This window comes from Coregonus clupeaformis, chromosome 27 (assembly GCF_020615455.1).
Source record: "Coregonus clupeaformis isolate EN_2021a chromosome 27, ASM2061545v1, whole genome shotgun sequence".
Taxonomy (NCBI): domain Eukaryota; kingdom Metazoa; phylum Chordata; class Actinopteri; order Salmoniformes; family Salmonidae; genus Coregonus; species Coregonus clupeaformis.
Window position 1 is genome coordinate 37613019 of NC_059218.1, and position 17065 is coordinate 37630083.

At 43.3% G+C, this 17065-nt stretch overlaps 1 protein-coding gene across 2 annotated transcripts; it reads left to right on the forward strand.

Moving 5' to 3' along the window:
• The first annotated feature begins 76 nt into the window (after positions 1-76).
• LOC121541911 (spermine synthase) lies at positions 77-16200 on the forward strand. 2 transcript variants are annotated; one of them, XM_041851293.2, is made up of 11 exons: positions 77-257; positions 1021-1167; positions 11362-11449; positions 11776-11840; positions 12003-12178; positions 12439-12593; positions 12782-12871; positions 13058-13172; positions 13751-13830; positions 14054-14169; positions 14305-16200. In XM_041851293.2, exons 2-11 carry the CDS (start codon positions 1058-1060, stop codon positions 14333-14335), a joined length of 1026 nt encoding a protein of 341 aa, XP_041707227.1. In that variant the 5' UTR covers positions 77-257; positions 1021-1057; the 3' UTR covers positions 14336-16200. The 2 variants fall into 2 exon arrangements, with proteins under 2 accessions (XP_041707227.1, XP_041707226.1); XM_041851292.2 differs by having other exon boundaries at positions 78-257; positions 1047-1167.
• The last annotated feature ends 865 nt before the right edge of the window (positions 16201-17065 follow it).

Here is a 17065-nt window from a genome sequence, read left to right on the forward strand (position 1 = left end):
TAACAGGAAGCCTACTGTAGTCAAGTGTGAGCAGGAGTTGGCCATAGCGTCATCAGACTCGGACCCTCCCCCTGCGTGTCCACAGACCAGTCTGCACTCTAGCAAACCCTCCCACTTCAAGCAGCACCAGCACGGCCCCACGATTCTTCCTTCTGTCTCCATTTTCACACCGGGTGCCTACTCCAGGCATGGCTGACGGCTGTACCCAGTCATGGCACTGCGACATTACACCCTCGACTTCAATCTCTCAGCGCCAGGTAAATGACACACACCGGCATTCACTAGGCTACGAACGGTTGCAGCACAACAGGACATGGGGGTCATTAGCTATCATTTCCATTTGCGCATCTACTGTACGCTAGCTAGCTAACTAATCGTTGTCAATACGCGCAGTCTGTCTAATATATATACAAAAAAATCATACAATTATGATATATGCACGATTAGTGTTTTTTTTGTTGGAGGACGTAGCTAATGTGCTGAGTAATATTGATCTAGCTAAATGTCGTCCGCTATCTTGATAGCATAATTCCAAGTCAGACATTGGTTGCCAGCAACATGACAGGCAGGCGGGTAATATGACCTTTTGTGCAGTTGCTAGCTAGCTAGGTTAGCAAAGGCATCTCATCTGTCTGCTGCTGCGCCTGTCTGCGTCGTACATGTTTTGGTTTCAATTGACAGCCAGTCAAGTTTGACTAGCTAGTTAGCTAGCATAGCAATGTTGACTTTGTTTATTAATGAGGCTATAGCCATCTCAAGCTGGGCACAATTTTTTTAATCGTAAGGTCCCAGTGGCCAATAATCAGTCTTATATCCATAGTATAGCCGCTCACTGTAAAAAGGCATACAAGCAGAATTTGCAAGTTAAAGTACCTAGGCTACTGCCATTTATTTTTAGCATGTTGCTGCATAGCCAACTGTCTGGTCTATTAAGGTAACGTTACACAGACAAGACATGAAGAACATACTTATCTAGCTTAAGGGGGGGTAAATGTGGTAATTATTGTGTTGTCACCCTAGATATGTCCCTCCCCTTTTCTGTTTAGTGGACTGTCCTATGACTGTGCATGGGCTGCAGTCTATATTTCAAGAGCAGGAAATGACAGAGACTGTCCATGACACTGAGGGACATGGATACCTTGCTACCTTCATTGGCAAGAATGGCAGGTAGGCACCAGTTCCATCAACACTGTCATCATTATTTATGTCACCACCAACATATTTTGTAGAATGAATCTAGAATCTAATGTTCATGAATTAGGCCTAGTGTGTTTTCGATTTTTCAAAACCCGGAAGTGCTACAGTAAAAACATAAAAATAATAAGAACAAGTAATAAAGCACATGAGACACACAGCACACTATGAAGACAGTAAGGCCAGACAGGTTCAGCAAGGTATGGTGCTTTAGGTACTCTTTAAAAGCATGCACAGCCGTAGCACCCTTACGCACTGTACAATACATGTTGTATTTCTATTTATTAAGCATCCCCACAGCTACTCTTCCTGGGGTCCTCAGGTCACTACTTTACTACCACATATCTACAGTACAAAATCCATGTGTGTGTGTAGTGTGTCTGTGTGTGTCTCTCTTCACAGTCCCCTCTGTTCCATAAGGTGTATTTTTATCTGTTTTGTAAATCTGATTCTACTGCTTGCATCAGTTACCTGATGTGGAATAGAGTTCCATGTAGCTATGGCTCTATGTAGTACTGTGTGCCTCCCATAGTCTGTTCTGGACTTAGGGATTGTGAAGAGACCTCTGGTGGCATGTCTTGTGGGGTATGCATTGGTGTCCGAGCTGTGTTCTAATAGTTTAAACAGACAGCTCGGTGCATTCAGCATGTCAATACTTCTTACAAAAACAAGTAGTGATGAAGTCAATCTCTCCTCTACTTTGAGCGATGAGAGATTAATGTTAGCTCCGTGTACATTTAAGAGCCAGCCGTGCTGCCCTGTTCTGAGCCAATTGAGCCAAGTTCTTCTTTGTGGCACCTGACCACACAACTGGACAGTAGTCCAGGTGTGACAAAACTAGGGCCTGTAGGACCTGCCTTGTTGATAGTGTTGTTAAGAAGGCAGAGAAGCGCTTTATTATGGACAGACTTCTCCCCATCTTAGCTAGTGTTGCATCGACATGGTTTGACCATGACAGTTTACAAACAGGGTTACTCCAAGCAGTTTAGTCACCTCAACTTGCTAAATTTCCACATTATTCATTACAAGATTTAGTTGAGGTTAAGTGAATGATTTGTCCCAAATTCAATGCTTTTAGTTTTTGAAATATTTAGGACTAACCTATTTCTTGCAACCCATTCTGAAACTGACTGCAGCTCTTCGTTAAGTGTTGCAGTAATTTCACTCGCCGCAGTAGCTGACGTCTATAGTGTTGAGTCATCCGCATACATAGACACACTGGCTTTGCAGTACGTTTGCCAATCGGTTGTGCAGCCAGACTTATTTGCCATTCCTTTTGCCTCATCCCTCTCAACCATACAGTTTTAGAATTCCTCATCAATCCACAGGGATTTAACAGTTTTTACAGACATTTTCTTAATGGGTGCGTGCTTATTAGTAACTGGAATAAGCAATTTCATAAATGTGTAAAGTGCAGTCTGGTTGCTCCTCATTACACACCACAGACAAGCAAATATTATTTACATCATCAACATAGGAATCACTACAAAACGTATTTTATGACTTCTTATACACTATATTAGGCCCAGCCTTTGGAACTTTGGTTGTCCTAGATATTGCTACAATACAGTGCATTCGGAAAGTATTCAGACACCTTGTGTTTTCCCACATTTTTGTTACTTTACAGACTTATTCTAAAATTGATTACATTTTTTTTTTCCCTCATCAATACCCAATAATGACAAAGTAAAATCAGGTTTTTGAAAAGTTTGCAGATGTATTTAAAATGAAAAACAGAAATACCTTATTTACATAAGTATTCAGACCCTTTGCTATGAAACTCGAAATTGAGCTCAGGTGCATCTTGTTTACATTGATCATCCTTTAGATGTTTCTACAACTTGATTGGAGTCCATCTGTGGTAAATTCAGTTGATTGGACATGATTTGGAAAGGAAACACACCTGTCTATATAAGGTCCCACAGTTGACAGTGAATGTCAGAGCAAAAATCAAGCCATGAGGTTGAAGGAATTGTCCGTAGAGCTCCAAGACAGGATTGTGTCGAGGCACAGATCCGTGGAAGTGTACCAACAATTCTGCAGCATTGAAGGTCCCCAAGAACACTGTGGCCTCCATCATTCTTAAATGGAAGAAGTTTAGAACTAACAAGACTCTTCCTAAAGCTGGCCGCCCAGCCAAACTGAGCAAACGGTGGAGAAGGGCCTTGGTCAGGGAGATGACCAAGAAACCGATGGTCACTCTGACAGAGCTCCAGAGTTCCTGTGTGGAGAAGGGAGAACTTTCCAGAAGGACAACCATCTCTGCAGCACTCCACCAATCAGGCCTTTATGGTTGGGTGACCAGACGGAAGCCACTCCTTAGTAAAATGCACATGACAGCCCTCTTGGAGTTTGCCAAAAGGCACCTAAAGGACTCTCAGAACATGAAAAACAAGATTCTCTGGTCTGATGAATCCAAGATTGAACTCTTTGGCCTGAATGCCAAGTGTCACGTCTGGAGGAAACCTGGCACCCTCCCTACGGTGAAGCATGGTGGTGGCAGCATCATGCTGTGGGGATGTTTTTCAGTGGCAAGGACTGGGAGACTAGTCAGGATCGAGGGAAAGATGAACGGAGCAAAGTACAGAGAGATCCTTGATGGAAACCTGCTCCAGAGCACTCAGGACCTCAGACTGGGGCGAAGGTTCACCTTCCAACAGGAAAATGACCCTAAACACACAGCCAAGACAACACAGGAGTGGCTTCGGGACAAGTCTCTGAATGTCCTTGAGTGGCCCAGCCAGAGCCCGGACTTGAACCAGATCTAACATCTCTGGAGAGACCTGTAAATAGATGTGCAGCGACGCTCCCCATCCACCTGACAGAGCTTCAGAGTATCTGTAGAGAAGAATGGAAGAAACTCCCCAAATACAGGTATGCCAAGCTTGTAGCGTCATACCCAAGAAGACTCGAGGCTGTAATTGCTGTCAAAGGTGCTTCAACAAATTAGGATACTCCTTTCAAGCAGATTTCTGCAGCATTAGTAAATATGTGATCAATACATGCTGTTTGTAAATATCCTGGTAGGTTGACTGATAACATTTGGTATTGATATTTATTAGGATCCCCATTAGCCGCTGCAAAAGCATCAGCTACTCTTCCTGGGGTCCACATCAAACATGACATAATACATTGTACAGAACATTATTAGTCAAGACTGAAACACATACATTTTAAATGTCACACACAGCCTACATATCAGTACATACACACACAATCGATGTCTAATACATAGTACAGTGCAAATTACAATACAAGATATATAAAATGGCTGTGTCTCTTCACAGTCCCCTTTGTGCAGTAAGGTGTTCTTTTATCTGTTTTTTGAAACTGGTTTTATTGCTAGCTTGAGTTGCCTGGGGTGGCAGAGAGTTCCATGTAGTCATGGTTCTATTTAATATTGTGTGTTTCCAAGCCTCTGTTCTGGACTTGGGGACTGTGAAGAGACCTCTGGTTGCATGTCATGTGTTGTACCAATGAGTGTCTGAACTGTGTGCCAACTGCTTGAACAGACAGTTCGGTACCTTCAACACATCAATAGTGATGCAGTCAAACTCTCCTTAACTTTGAGCCAGGAGAGACTGACATGCATATTACTGACACTTTCCCTCCATGTACAACGAAATGCGATACGTGCTTCTTGATGGGCGCATGCCTATCAGTAACCGGAAGAAGCAGTTTCATAAATACTTAAAGTGCAGCGTACGGATGTACCTCATTACACACATCAGACCAACAAATATTTTTCACATCTTCGACATAGGAATCATTGAAAAACGTATTGTATGATCGTTTATACACAATTTTAGGTCCAGTTTTTGGAACTTAGTTTTTTCTAGATATGGCTATGATTATATGATCACTACATCTGATGGGTGTGGATACTGCTTTAGAGCAGATTTCTGCAACATTAGTAAAGATGTAATCAATAGACATGGATGATTTAGTTCTGTTTGTAAATACCCTGGTAGGTTGACTGATGACTTGAACCAGATTGCAGGCACTGGCTACAGCTTGGAGCTTCTTTTTGAGTGTGCAGCTTGATGACAATCAGTCAATATTTAGGTCACCAAGAAAATATACCTCTCTGTTGATATCACATACATTATCCAACATTTCACACATATAGTCTATAACAACTTCCTACGAAAATAGGCTTTAGGTGAGGCAGATGAATCTGTAGCCATATTACTTGCACATCATCTGACATGAGATCCTCTCTCAGCGTAACAGGAATATGACTCTTGACATACATGGCAACACCCCTCCATTTGCATGTCTATCGTTCCTATATATTCTATTACCATGTATAGCTACTACTGCATCATCAAAGGAGTTATCGAAGTGTGTTTCAGAGATGGCCAGAATATGAATGTTTTCTGATGTTAATAAGTTGTCCATTTCATGAACCTTGTTTCTCAGGCTACATATGTTAATATGGGCTATTTATTTTGGTCATTTTCTGGGTTGCTTGTTTGATTTTAGTGCTATTCTGAGGGGCTGAACTGAGGTAGACATGTCAGTGACATTTACATTTGAGTCAATGGTACTGAGTGGTCTGCCCACAGTGGGCTTCTTCCTAAGGCAGACAGTTTCAGTGCAAACAGTGGAATTCAGTTCTGTGTGCATATGATTATTGCAGACAATACCCTCGGAGCTAACAATTAAAGTAACATAGATTAGGTTACTTACATTTACTGCACTTCTATTTCTCTGGGATATAATATGATTTCCATGTCCTCTGTTGCTTATGACAGGGAGGACTGGACTGTACCAAACACAGACCATCAGTCTCTTAAGCAGTTCGCTATGTTGATGGAGATAATCCTGGAACCCCTGCGGTTAGGGTGAATCCCATCTCTTTTAAAGAGTGTTGGTAGCTCCCACAGCAAGTCAAAATTGTCACAAAAGGAGACATTCCTGTCTTTGCAGAGTTTCTTCAGGAACTCGTTTAGGGCAGCAAGGCAGCTGTAACGCTCCGAACCCCTTATATAACAAGGCAGGGGGCCAGAGATGACTGTTCTCTTCCCTGTGCAAACAAGGTTGTTCAAGAGAATGTTGTAGTCCTTCTTCAGTTCCTTAGATTGCCGAAAGCATGAACCAGGTTGCAGGCACTGGTTACAGTTTGAAGCTTTTTCTTGAATGGGCAGGTTGATGAAAGCCAGTCAATATTTAGGTCACCCAGAAAATATACCTCTCTGTTGATATCACATACATTATCAAGCATTTCACACAAATTATACAGAAACTGACTGTTAGCACTTGGTGGTCTATAGCAGCTTTCCTCAAGAATGGGCTTTAGGTGAGATAGGTGAACCTGTAGCCATATTACTTCAACAGTATTTAACATGTGATCCTACCTAAGCTTTACAGGAATGTGGCTCTGAAAATTGACAGTAACACCGGCCCCATTGGCATTTCTGTCTTTTCTGTAGATGTTATAACCATGTATTGCTACCACTGTATCATCAAAGGTATTATCTACGTGAGTTTCAGAGATAGTCAGAATATAATAATAATAATATGCCATTTAGCAGACGCTTTTATCCAAAGCGACTTACAGTCATGCGTGCATACATTTTTTTTGTGTATGGGTGGTCCCGGGGATCGAACCCACTACCTTGGCGTTACAAGCGCCGTGCTCTACCAGCTGAGCTACAGAGGACCACAGGTTAAAATGAGGGACAGGTTTTTGTACATTTATGAATCACTAATCACATGAAATAAATATACTGAACAAAAATATAAATTCAACATGCAACAATGTCATCTGTTACTAGCAAGTTATTGATTTCATGAACCTTGTTTTTTAGGCTACATGTGTTAATGTGGGCTATTTTTGGCACTTTTCTGGTATGCTTGATTGTTTTTATTGCTTTACTGTGAAGCTTATCAGTAGTAGACATGACAATGTTATTTATGTTTGAGCTGATAGTGCAGGGTGAGCTGCACACAGTGGACTTCCTAAACTCAGCAAAAAAAGAAACGTCCTCTCACTGTCAACTGCGTTTATTTTCAGCAAACCTAACATGTGTAAATATTTGTATGAACATAACAAGATTCAACAACTGAGACATAAACTGAACAAGTTCCACAGACATGTGACTAACATAAATTGAATAATGTGTCCCTGAACAAAGGGGGGGTCAAAATCAAAAGTAACAGTCAGTATCTGCAGTGCATCTCCTCCTCATGGACAGCACCAGATTTGCCAGTTCTTGCTGTGAGATGTTACCCCACTCTTCTACCAAGGCACCTGCAAGTTCCCGGACATTTCTGGGGGGAACAGCCCTAGCCCTCACCCTCCGATCCAACAGGTCCCAGACGTGCTCAATGGGATTGAGATCCGGGCTCTTCGCTGGCCATGACAGAACACTGTCATTCCTGTCTTGCAGGAAATCACGCACAGAATGAGCAGTATGGCTGGTGGCATTGTCATGATGGAGGGTCATGTCAGGATGAGCCTGCAGGAAGGGTACCACATGAGGGAGGAGGATGTCTTCCCTGTAATGCACAGCGTTGAGATTGCCTGCAATGACAACAAGCTCAGTCCGATAATGCTGTGACACACCGCCCCAGAACATGACGGACACTCCACCTCCAAATCGATCCCGCTCCAGAGTACAGGCCTCGGTATAACGCTCATTCCTTCGACGATAAACGCGAATCCGACCATCACCCCTGGTGAGACAAAACCGCAACTTGTCAGTGAAGAGCACTTTTTGCCAGTCCTGCCTGGTCCAATGACGGTGGGTTTGTGCCCATAGGCGACGTTGTTGCCGGTGATGTCTGGTGAGGACCTGCCTTACAACAGGCCTACAAGCCCTCAGTCCAGCCTCTCTCAGCCTATTGTGAACAGTCTGAGCACTGATGGAGGGATTGTGCATTCCTGGTGTAACTCGGGCAGTTGTTGTTGCCATCCTATACCTGTCCCGCAGGTGTGATGTTCGGATGTACCGATCCTGTACACGTGGTCTGCCACCGCGAGGACGATCAGCTGTCCGTCCTGTCTCCATGTAGCGCTGTCTTAGGCGTCTCACTGTACGGACATTGTAATTTATTGCCCTGACCACACATCTGCAGTCCTCATGCCTCCTTGCAGCATGCCTAAGGCACGTTCACGCAGATGAGCAGGGACCCTGGGCATCTTTCTTTTGGTGTTTTTCAGAGTCAGTAGAAAGGCCTCTTTAGTGTCCTAAGTTTTCATAACTGTGACCTTAATTGCCTACCGTCTGTAAGCTGTTAGTGTCTTAACGACCGTTTCACAGGTGCATGTTCATTAATTGTTTATGGTTCATTGAACAAGCATGAGAAACAGTGTTTAAACCCTTTACAATGAAGATCTGTGAAGTTATTTGGATTTTTACGAGTTATCTTTGGAAGACAGGGTCCTGAAAAAGGGATGTTTAGTAGGGCACACCGCCTCAGTGCTAACAGTATAACTCTGGTTCATAGGCACATGATTACTGCATACAATAGCTGTAGGATCGACAGAGGCATTCAGGGGAGTTAGAGGGACATAAATTAGGTTACTTACATCGTGACTGCCACTGCCCCTGGGATAATGTACATTTGCTGCAGCATTACGACAACTGAGCGACACAATGGTAGGGATAATTTGAGCTGGGCTTTGGTCATGATCTCAATGCATCCTTGAAATGTGTGGTCAGAGTCCAGGAGCCAAGATGATTTGGATGGACACCGTCATTCCTGTAGAGGATTTTCTGTTTCCAAAAGGTGTCAAAGTTACACTATATATACAAAAGTATGTGGACACCCCGATGCTGACAGGTGTATAAAATTGAGCACACAGCCATGCAATCTCAATAGACAAACATTGGCAGTAGAATGGCTTTACTGAAGAGCTCAGTGACTTTCAACGTCATCTGTCCTCGGTTGCAAATCTCACTACGGAGTTCCAAACTGCCTCTGGAAGCAATGTCAGCACAATAACTGTTCGTCGGGAGCTTCATAAAATGGGTTTCCATGGCCAAGCAGCCGCACACAACCCTAAGATCACCATGCGCAATGCCAAGCGTCGGCTGGAGTGGTTTAAAGCTCGCCACCATTGGACTCTGGAGCTGTGCAAACGTGTCATCTGGTAGTCCGACGGACGAATCTGGGTTTGGCAGATGTCAGGAGAACGCTGCCTGCCCCAATGCATAGTGCCAACTGTAAAGTTTGGTGGAGGAGGAATAATGTTCTGGGGCTGTTTTTCTTGGTTCGTTCTAGGCCCCTTAGTTCCAGAGAAGGGAAATATTAATGCTACAGCATACAATTACATTCTAGACGATTCTGGGCTTCCAACTTTGTGGCAACACGTTGGGGAAGGCCCTTTCTTGTTTCAGCATGACAATGCCTGCACAGAGCCCAGACCTCAACCCCATCAAACACCTTTGGGATGAATTGGAACGCCGACTTTGAGCCAGGCCTAATCGCCCAACATCAGTACCCGACCCCAGCGTTCCAACGTCTAGTTGAAAGCCTTCCCAGAAGAGTGGAGCCTGTTATAGTAGCAAAGGGGGGACCAACTCCATATGAATGATTTTGGAATGAGATGTTCGATGAGCAGGTGTCCATATGCTTTTGGTCATGTAGTGTATCTATAAAAGTTATTCCAACAGAGCTACATTAATCTGTAGTAATAGTTTGGATACATTATTTAGCCCCTGTCACTTGTACTAGTGTAAGTCAATAAGGTGATGTATCCGAACTATTGCTAGATAACAAGCTACTATGCTTTGCACAGGGGTTACATAGGGATCCTCTTTGGGGTTAAATAGATGTCCTCTGTGGGGTTACATAGATGTCCTCTGTGGGGTTACATAGATGTCCTCTGTGGGGTTACATAGGGGTCCTCTGTAGCTCAGCTAGTTCAATATCATCTTCGATTAGCACAATCAAATCACATTTTATTTATCACATGCGCCGAATACAACTGGTGTAGACTTACTTGCTTACGAAGCTTTCCCAACAATACAGAGTAAAAAAAACATTGTAACGAACACAAGAGAAATAAAATACACAAGAATGGAGCTATATACAGGGAGTACCAAAATCAATGTGCAGAGGTACTAGGTATTTGAGGTAGATATGTACATGAAGGCAGGGTAAAGTAACTAGGCATCAAGATGGATAATAATAAGAGTCAAATAAATTAGTCCCCAAGTGGCGCAGTGGTCTAAGGCACTGCATCGCAGTGCTAGCTGTGCCACTAGAGATCCTGGTTCAAATCCAGGCTCTGTCGTAGCCGGCCGCGACCGGGAGACCTATGGGGTGGCGCACAATTGGCCCAGCGTCGTCCAGGGTAGGGGAGGGAATGGCCGGCAGGGATGTAGCTCAGTTGGTAGAGCATGGCGTTTGCAATGCCAGGGTTGTGGGTTCAATTCCCACGGGGGGCCAGTATGAAAAAAAAAATGTAATTCGCTCTGGATAAGAGCGTCTGCTAAATGACTTAAATGTAAATGTGAATGTAAAGAACAGAGAGACAGTAGTAGCACCAGCAAATGATGTGAGTGTGTTGGGGGAGGGGTGTAGTGTTTGAATGTGTGAGGTTGTCAAGGTTTATGCAAAACAAATGTAGACAGAAGTAGCAGTGTTATATGCCCTCAGCAAATACTGTAATGGCAGATACAGGCTACACAAAAAAGTTGTTGTAATTGAGAAATATTTAAGGTGACAGGAATTTGTAAAATCCTAGTTCTTTTTACCAATACCCTGACTGTCCAATGAAAACCCCAGACCATTGATTGGCCAGTTAAGTGGATCATTGGTACAACAATGGCTTGCGTTCAGATGTGGCTTTGTTTATGGCTTTGTTTATCGGATCTAAGGGCTTTGGTGCTTCCTGTTTTATGTGTGGTGAGTGGTAAACACTGCCGGTGGGCCATTGGGTGGGCCTAAGCCTGCATGAATATGCCCGCGGCAACACCACACATAATTTTGGGTAAAAATGCTCAACCTTCAGCTGCCCCTGGCTCGCCACTGTGCTTTCATAAAGCTTAGGTCAATAGGTCAACCTGTACCATGCCACAGCTCTCCTCATGAGCTTTGGGTTGAAGGAGAGAGAAGTGAGAGAGAGAAGTTATAGCCTAGATTCAATTCTATATTTCTCTCAATTTAACTCTGTGCTTCTTTCTTTCTCTGTTTCTGTCTGTCTCTTTTCAGGTTGGTTATTCTGCGTGTGCCCGTCCATGGTCTGCTTACCATTGATCTGCAGTGTTGTGAAGGAGATAACATTGTACAAGTAGAGAATGTAGGTGATGAGAGAAACTTTACAAAGGACCTGCTTACATCCATACATAAAACAATAACACAAATACAAAAAAAGTACATATTTAACAGACCTTCAGAATACCCTAAGTAAGAAACATTTCCATAAATTAGATACAGCAACACATCAAATCAAATTGTATTTATCACATGCGGCGAATACAACTGGTGTAGACTTTACAGTGAAATGCTTGCTTACGAATTTTTCGAACATGTGGTCTCATAGGCCTTTGGACTATTTGACATTAAGGATATTTTGCTTAATGTAGCATTAGAATATGCAAAATAACAAATTCGGTTTTCTCTCAGCTTTTGAATGCACTGGAAAAGAAGCTGAGAAGTCTCCTACATGGAAACATTAAGAGGGTCAAGAGGTAAGCCTCGAGTGGTGGATAATCAAACGGTAGTGGCCTTGTGTGTTGACTATCTTGTGACTGGAGAGGTACACAAGCTGTAGTGTGAAATGATTACCCTGTAACCCCCTGTCAATGTCTCCATGATGCTATCATGAACATGATATCTACCACCTTCCCCAGGCTCCCAGCTCTGATACGAGGTGCAGCTGTTGATCGATACTGGCCCACAGCTGACGGCAGACTGGTGGAGTATGACATAGATCGGGTTGTATACGATGAGGACTCTGCATACCAGAACATAAAGATCATGCACTCACAGCAGTTTGGCAATATCCTGATCCTCAATGGGGATGTTAGTAAGTAAAATATAGCGTTCCTACAGGCCTTGATTTAAGATAGAATTTTAGAGACAATTGTTATGAATTATTCCTCACCTGCTGCTACTTTATATTGTTATAATTATGTTATTTACTTTTGTTATTTAGGTCACTATTGTTGTTCAACTGTCATTTTTCACTTCTAAAATCTAAATCTAATAAGATTAACATTTGACTGGGTTTCAGTCGTGGCATGTGGCTTACTTATCTAATGATATTGTAATGTGATTATATGGCAGATTTGTCAGAGAGTGACCTACCCTACACCCAAGCCATCATGGGCAGAGGGAAAGAGAACTATGCAGGGAAGGAAGTGCTGATCTTAGGAGGCGGTGATGGAGGAATCCTTTCAGAGGCCGTCAAACTCAAGCCAAAGATGATCACCATGGTAGAGATATCCTTTCAGGACACTGCTTTTCACTTCTCTCTGTGCTCAGTTAACATATTGCTTCAGGGATTTGCACCAACAATATTTTAACACTAACCTCTGAGCATTTTTCGAGACGTGGCCCGGTAGGATTATCTGATCTGTCATCTGTCTTCCCCTGTGCCTGGTTTGTAATGCCTTGACAAAGTGTTTACATCGACCAAATGGTGATTGATGGGTGTAGAACGCACATGAGGAAGACATGTGGAAGTGTTCTGGACAACCTGAAGGGAGAATGTTACCAGGTGAGCAGGACATTGCTGTCCACTGCACCTCTCCTTAGATGAGATGGAACGTTTGTCTTTTGCCCACTACTCTGAAAAGATTTGCTCCGCTCTCTGTGGTCTTGTATGTTACTACATGGGGTTTCCATGACTACATTGCCCTGCACCCCCTCCATCTTTATTCCATCTGTTGTTATCTCTCTCCAGGTGTTGGTAGAGGACTGCGTTCCTGTTCTGAAAAAGTATGTTGAGGAAGGGAAGACGTTTGATTACGTCATCAATGACCTCACAGCGGTCCCCATCTCCACAGCGCCAGAGGAGGGTGAGTGACAAATGCTCTCTCATGTGGTCCTCTTGGACAGTCAGTTCTAACGATGTATGCAATGATGAATACTGGTATGGCTCTTGTAAAGACGCACCGCATTATACCTCACTGCAAAGAATTGATCGGATTTAGGATGTGGATAGTGTAATCTTAACCTGTTTCTTGGATAGGAGCTTCTCCTGAGTGGCGCAGTGGTCTAAGGCACTGCATCGCAGTGCTAGCTGTGCCACTAGAGATCCTTGTTTGAATCCAGGCTCTGTCGCAGCCGGCCGCGACCGGGAGACTCATGGGCGGCGCACAATTGGCCCAGCGTCGTCCAGGGTAGGGGAGGGAATGGCCGGCAGGGATGTAGCTCAGTTGGTAGAGCATGGCGTTTGCAACGCCAGGGTTGTGGGTTCGATTTCCACGGGGGGCCAGTATGAAAAATAAAATAAAAAATAAAAACAAAAACAAAAATGTATTCACTAACTGTAAGTCGCTCTGGATAAGAGCGTCTGCTAAATGACTATAATGTCAATGTAAAAATGTATGAAACACTCGCATAATTGGTTGACAGATGGTTTACTCTGTCTCAGACTCTACATGGGAGTTCCTACAGCTTATCTTGGATCTCTCAATCAAAGTACTGCGTCCTACTGGGAAGTACTTCACACAGGTGAGACCCGTATTCGTTGAATGCTTCATACAGTCACCCTAGCATTGTGTGGAATTCAGCTCATATTGATATCACCATCCCTACACATGATTAACTTATATGTCTGTCTCGTATGTCTTTCTTCATGAGAGACAAGTTTGTCCTAGTGTGATGTTTTTTGGGGGACATTTTTGTCCCCTAATTGCTGTGTGGTCTGTGTTTTAACCCCGTTGTGTGTCATCAGGGTAACTGTGCGAATCTGACTGAGGCACTGGCTCTTTATGAGGAGCAGCTGGGAAGGCTCTCGTGTCCTGTAGACTTCTCCAAGGAGGTGGTGTGTGTGCCCTCTTATATGGAACTGTATCCTTCGAGAAAAGAGTCTTGTGCTTATCACACACGTCTCCCTCTCCCATTTACAGTCACACAGGCATACTCATGTATAGACGTGTGGTTACTTGTTGTTTACATGGCATTCTCCTTAACAAGCTGACTCAGGTGGGTTTTCTATACCGTTTGGAAGAAGTAAAGAGCTCCCTCGGTCCCCTCCGTATGCTGCCTGCCAGAATGTGAAAACTGCCCCCCCCTCCATGATCCGCTGTTGCACTGAGGGGAGAGATGACCCCCCCATCTCTACTCACACTGTTTTGTTATCCTTCCATGTCCAACTCTCTCTTAAACCCTTTTTACATGTTAGTTGTATTATTTTATGTCCAAACTTACAAGAGATTGTATTTCTGTTAGCTGGATATTTTGAGTTGGGCTGTTGTTTTTGCATGTGCCCTCCAAGGAGAGCTGTGGGGCTGCTACCACTGGTCTAGGGTTTAGACTTCTCTGACTATAGCCTGGTCCCAGACCTGTCTGGGTTTAGACTTCTCTGATTATAGCCTGGTCCCAGACCTGTCTGGGTTTAGACTTCTCTGACTATAGCCTGGTCCCAGACCTGTCTGGGTTTAGACTTCTCTGACTATAGCCTGGTCCCAGACCTGTCTGGGTTTAGACTTCTCTGATTATAGCCTGGTCCCAGACCTGTCTGGGTTTAGACTTCTCTGACTATAGCCTGGTCCCAGACCTGTCTGGGTTTAGACTTCTCTGACTATAGCCTGGTCCCAGACCTGTCTGGGTTTAGACTTCTCTGATTATAGCCTGGTCCCAGACCTGTCTGGGTTTAGACTTCTCTGATTATAGCCTGGTCCCAGACCTGTCTGGGTTTAGACTTTTCTGACTATAGCCTGGTCCCAGACCTGTCTGGGTTTAGACTTCTCTGATTATAGCCTGGTCCCAGACCTGTCTGGGTTTAGACTTCTCTGATTATAGCCTGGTCCCAGACCTGTCTGGGTTTAGACTTCTCTGATTATAGCCTGGTCCCAGACCTGTCTGGGTTTAGACTTCTCTGATTATAGCCTGGTCCCAGACCTGTCTGGGTTTAGACTTTTCTGATTATAGCCTGGTCCCAGACCTGTCTGGGTTTAGACTTTTCTGACTATAGCCTGGTCCCAGACCTGTCTGGGTTTTAGACTTTTCTGACTATAGCCTGGTCCCAGACCTGTCTGGGTTTTAGACTTTTCTGACTATAGCCTGGTCCCAGACCTGTCTGGGTTTTGGACTTTTCTGACTGTTGTTGTCTAGTTGTCATGCCATACATTTTACATGTCTTATACACGGCAGGGCAACAATACTCAGAGAAGTTGGCTAAATCTCATACAGGTCTGGGACCAAGCTATAGTCAGAGTTCTAAAGCCTAGACAGATCTGGGACCAGTATTTAAACACTCTTGGTATACCTGCCCCTCAGGGTGTTGTTACTTTTCAAATTTGAGTTATTAAAACAGCACCAACATACAATAGGCTTTTGGGTTCTGATTGTGTGATAGGATATGTGCTCGCCGTAGTTTCAAATGAATGTCTGTTTGTGCGTTTGATTGTTTTTCTTCTTCTGTTGTAGCTAATTTGATTCCCAGTCCTTCCCAGATTCCCAGTCCTTTCCAAGATGTTGAAAAGGCAGTGTGACCCTGCCCATTGAGGCTGAAGTGTCCAAACATGTTTTTAAAAGGGAAAAGGGCCCTCCTTTGTGGCGGTTTCTTGCTTTAATGTGAATTATGTTTTTATTATTTACCACCTTTTTAGTTTCTCCTGCTGGATCTTATTTTACAAATTCAGTTTAGAATTTTTCTATAACATTGTTTGGTGCATGTGCTGGAAAATTAAATATTTTTTATTGAATCTAGTTTACCATATTCACAGTGCACATTCATGCCTTTGATCAATGTTGTGGTGCTTTGTTAAATGTATTTATTTTATATTATTTCACCAAATGCTGTTTTATCCCACTTGAAAAAAATACATTTTGTTCAGCAGTGACTACTTGCTATTAAAAACGAGTTGGAGAAGAACATTTTTGGTGTCTTTCTTTTGCAGGGAAGTATGTTTGATTCACAGTGGTATTACCAGATAGATTAGCTAGCAGTCTGAGATGTTACAACTGACAGACAATTTGGATGTTACTACTAAAAGTCCAGAATCATTCCTATGCAAACGAACTCACTACTTTGGATACAGATTTGTTTGCATTTCATTCTACCATGAGCGATTTCAGTAAGACTTCCCCTTTGATAACATGAACTTCAGTAATTTCATTATCCTGCGTGTGGTTCTAATGTCCACAAAAACAGTGTGTCCTTAGTGTAGAGAATCCATCAAGTTATCTATCAACTACAAAGGATGTACTTATCAATTTTGGCAGACAATCTTATCCAGAGCAACTTACAGGAGCAAGTAGGGTTAAGTGCCTTGCTCAAGGGCACATAAACAGATTTTTCACCTGGTCAGCTCAGGGATTCGAACCAACAACCTTTCGGTTACTGGCCCAATGCTCTTAACCACTAAGCTACCTGCTGCCTGCCCAATGTGCTGATCAGGCTGCTGAAAAGACACTTCCAACCTGGAGCAACGCTTGTATGTGGCGGGAGACATCTTTCTGGGAAGCTGCTGTATACACCTAATAATTTGCAATAAGATTGCAATTTTTATTGCAAATATTACACTAACACACATACCTGTGTGTGAGTTGTCACAACTATTTCCTCTCTGTTTTAACTGTATTCTCCACACCTTGCCTCTATCTTTCCCTTAGTATTGTATTGTACTGTGTTTGTGTTTTGTCTCTGTGTAGAACCTGAATTGCCGATTCTCAGGTAACATTTTTATTTTATGTATGTGATATTTAGCAAGATTTATAATCACATCACATACTTTTCGTT

Excerpts from the sequence above, each read along its gene's own strand:
- LOC121541911 (XM_041851292.2), top strand. The coding sequence starts at position 212 with ATGGCACTGCGACATTACACCCTCGACTTCAATCTCTCAGCGCCAG. Across the intron at positions 11,450-11,775 it reads ACATTGTACAAGTAGAGAAT|CTTTTGAATGCACTGGAAAA; the intron begins GTAGGTGATGAG and ends GTTTTCTCTCAG. Across the intron at positions 12,594-12,781 it reads AGATGATCACCATGGTAGAG|ATCGACCAAATGGTGATTGA; the intron begins ATATCCTTTCAG and ends CAAAGTGTTTAC.